At 40.3% G+C, this 3,133-nt stretch overlaps 1 protein-coding gene across 1 annotated transcript in view; it reads right to left on the bottom strand.

Moving 5' to 3' along the window:
- The window catches only part of LOC116385399 (high mobility group protein HMGI-C), a 9,886-nt gene extending 6,855 nt beyond the window's left edge, over positions 1-3,031 (bottom strand). Inside the window, exons 1-3 of the mRNA XM_031850827.1 lie at positions 2,941-3,031; positions 354-554; positions 108-191 (exon numbers count right to left, since the gene is read on the bottom strand). Of these exons, the coding sequence (XP_031706687.1) occupies positions 108-191; positions 354-458 (189 nt within the window). The 5' untranslated portion in view covers positions 459-554; positions 2,941-3,031. The remainder of the gene's footprint in view (positions 1-107; positions 192-353; positions 555-2,940) is intronic.
- Between the last annotated feature and the right edge of the window lie 102 nt (positions 3,032-3,133).

Here is a 3,133-nt window from a genome sequence, read left to right as displayed (position 1 = left end):
TGTAGATTGTATTACTATAGTGCAACAAGGCACTGTTACAATACAGAAATGTAATTTTAAATATAGATACATTTATCAACATCTCAGATACTCTGAACAGATTCAACCTTCAGTGCAGTTTTGGGGCCTTTGTTCTTGCTGCCTTTCGGTCGTCCTCTCGGTCTCTTTGGAGTCGGTGGTCCAACAGGTTCCTGTAGAGAGACATCACATGTAGCACCATAACTAACCAGTGGAAAACGCAACAAATAGCTTTGTTTTTCAGAATTACTTTTACATTCTTTATTTAGATACTTCTTGATTTAAGGTCCAAGAGAGAGATGATCAAATTGATGTCTTAAAGAAGGAAGCCCTACCTGCAGCTGTTTCCGTGGCCGACCTCTGCCCCGGCGCTGAGGCTCAGGAGGTGACTGGGCAGGGCTCAGCTCGGGAGACGGCTCTTTGGTCCCACTGTTACTCATGCCTGTGTCTGTCCACCTGCTTCAAAGAGTGTGGGCATCAAAACCTGGAGGAGCGGCCTCAAGGGCTTAAAGAGGAGAAGACTTGAGTATCAGGAGCTGCAGATGGGAGCAAAGAAAAGTGGCAAAAATCAGCTTTGAAGAATTTAGCATAATCAGTTGTAATATACCACTTAAAATCTTTTTCTTCTTCTTCTTGCAGAAGTACCACAGTGAGTTTCAATCAGTGGTTCATATAATTGAAAGGAAAATTCAGAATCACACAGGATCCTTTTCCACTAGCGAGCGTGGGAACTGCTTATACATAAGCCTTGGCACCAGGTTCATTGAAACACAGACAGGGGTCTGGCAGACGCAGGGAAACATGAGAGTGGTGTCCAGCGACTAAAAGTAGCACAGATATTCACAACTCAATCTACCATCCAAAACCTGCATCTGCTCTACTGTACGCTGCCTTTCCATCTGCCCTCTGTCAGGTACTTCTGAATGAGTTTGTGCATGTTGTAGGTGTTCTGCTGCAACTTTTACTCTGAAACTTGTTCAACTGAGACACACACAAAACATGCAAAATCTTAATGGAAATAATCACTTCAACATGATAAACTATTTACAAATCTGAGCTTGCAGCCTTTAGTGAACTTTAGAGCTGCAAAGATAAGTTGATTCATTGATTAGTCAACAGTCAGAAAATGTATCTGTAACTATTTTGATAATTAATTGACCATACATACATTTTTGAGCAAAAATTTCAAATTTGTCCATTTTGAGGATACGCAGCTTTTTATGTCTTATGTGATAGATAACTGAATAGATAGAGGTTTTGGACTGTAAGTCACAAAAACAAGTTCATCTGAAGACATCATCTTGGGCTTTAGGAAATTGTGATAGAGTTGAGTAATTACTCAAGCAAATTTCTTAATCTGTCATTCATTTCTATTGATACATTTCTAGTCAATAGAATGTCAGAAAATAGTGAAAAATGCCCCAAACAAGTTCCTAGAGCCCATGGTGACATCTTCAAACTGATTGTGTTGTCCGACCAACAGCCTAAAACCACAAGATATTCAGTTTACTATCACTATCATGGGCGATGAGTCATTATGATAATTTACTGTCTTTCAATGGAACCGTATTGTGATGAACTCCTTTATTGAGATATCATGAAACACAAATACATCATCTAAATTGACAATAAACAAGCACACTCAAATTCGTCAGACAGACAATCTTAATTGATACGAATTCTGCTATAATATCGCATAATTTCAGTTAAAACTTTAGTTAATTTTGCTCTAAAGTTCTTAATTAAATGAGAAAATACTCAGTACATTTTGTCATGTATTTAATTCACACAGAAGTACACAAAATAGTCTTTACCATGTGGGTTTTTCATATGGATTAATAATTTATTGAATTAACAGAAAACATAAGGAGATAGGAAATTACATCGGGGTAGAAGACGTTGGCCATATCGTAGCAAATCGTTACATTTGAGAATCAGAGGAGGAAAATGAATGGAACCATAATCAAAATAGTAGTCCGATTAATATCACCCTGTGTTACTGTAAACAATGTATCATTTTGTAACCTACACATTATAGCTATGGCTACTTCCGAAAAAAGTAATACCCTATATTATTTACTTTTTATTAATTGCGTAAACTAAAAATGTCAACTTTAAACTGGCTGTTGGTAATGCCCCAAGGTGGTCGTTCACCACAGCTCTGTATGGAATGTGCCAAACACTAATTGCCAACACAGCCTATCAAAACGGCCGCACTGAAGAAGGAAGTCAGAGCCATTTGAGAAATGTATGCTCGTTGAAACGATTTAAAAGCAAACGAGGCGCACGGCGTCGTTTCGTTTCGCTAATAAACTGATTTCGGAGCAACACAACAAGCGTCCTCGCTTCTTTTGCAGCGGCGGACCGTCCGCTTAAACGAGTTTGTCTTTGGCAGTCAAGTACTGGGACTGAATGTACTTTTTTTTTTGCATATGGGCGGCAATTGCAACCATAAAAAAAAAAACCACATTATTTTACAGTCTTTAAAGAAGGTGCGTGAAGCGCTCCTGCTGCAAAGCCCGTGAGTTCAAACCTTCCTGACTTTGGGGTTGAGTAACATATGTAAAACACCAAAACAACAGTCGAAGCCAACGGTGTTTTAAAGCGTAAAGTCGGCGCTCGCTATACAACATCCCCCTGCTCCCATCACTTGCGCAATCGATCTTAAATGTGTTGGTTTTTCGCAGTGATAACAGGTCCGCCGAAGCATATGAACCGAAGAGCTGCAAAAACTTTACCAAGGAGGACAAAGGCGAAGAACACAGGTGCAAAAGATCTCCATTGCAACCAGCCATGAACATACACACTCGCATAGCGTACATACATACATTCAGGCTCTGGGCTCCGTGTTTCAGGCTGGGTGCTCCTGTTCATGCAGGCAGCGCCAAATGCAACAATGAGAGCGGAGGGAGTTGAACTTACCTTGAGACGGTTTGTAGTTTTACCTGGAAGTTCTCACAGTCAGCTCACTTTGTGCTCCTGCACAACTATGAAAATCTTAGCGTATCGACAGTCTCATTGGTCGGATTGAAAGGGTAAACTCTCTCTCTCTCTCTCTCTCTCTCTCGCTCTCTCTCTCTCTCTCTCTCTCTCTCTCTCTCTCTCTCTCTCTCTC

The sequence above is a fragment of the Anarrhichthys ocellatus genome, unplaced genomic scaffold (assembly GCF_004355925.1).
Source record: "Anarrhichthys ocellatus isolate YVR2014 unplaced genomic scaffold, GSC_Weel_1.0 scaffold1, whole genome shotgun sequence".
Taxonomy (NCBI): domain Eukaryota; kingdom Metazoa; phylum Chordata; class Actinopteri; order Perciformes; family Anarhichadidae; genus Anarrhichthys; species Anarrhichthys ocellatus.
Note: the sequence above shows the minus strand (reverse complement) of the source record. Positions and strands in the feature narration are given on the sequence as shown.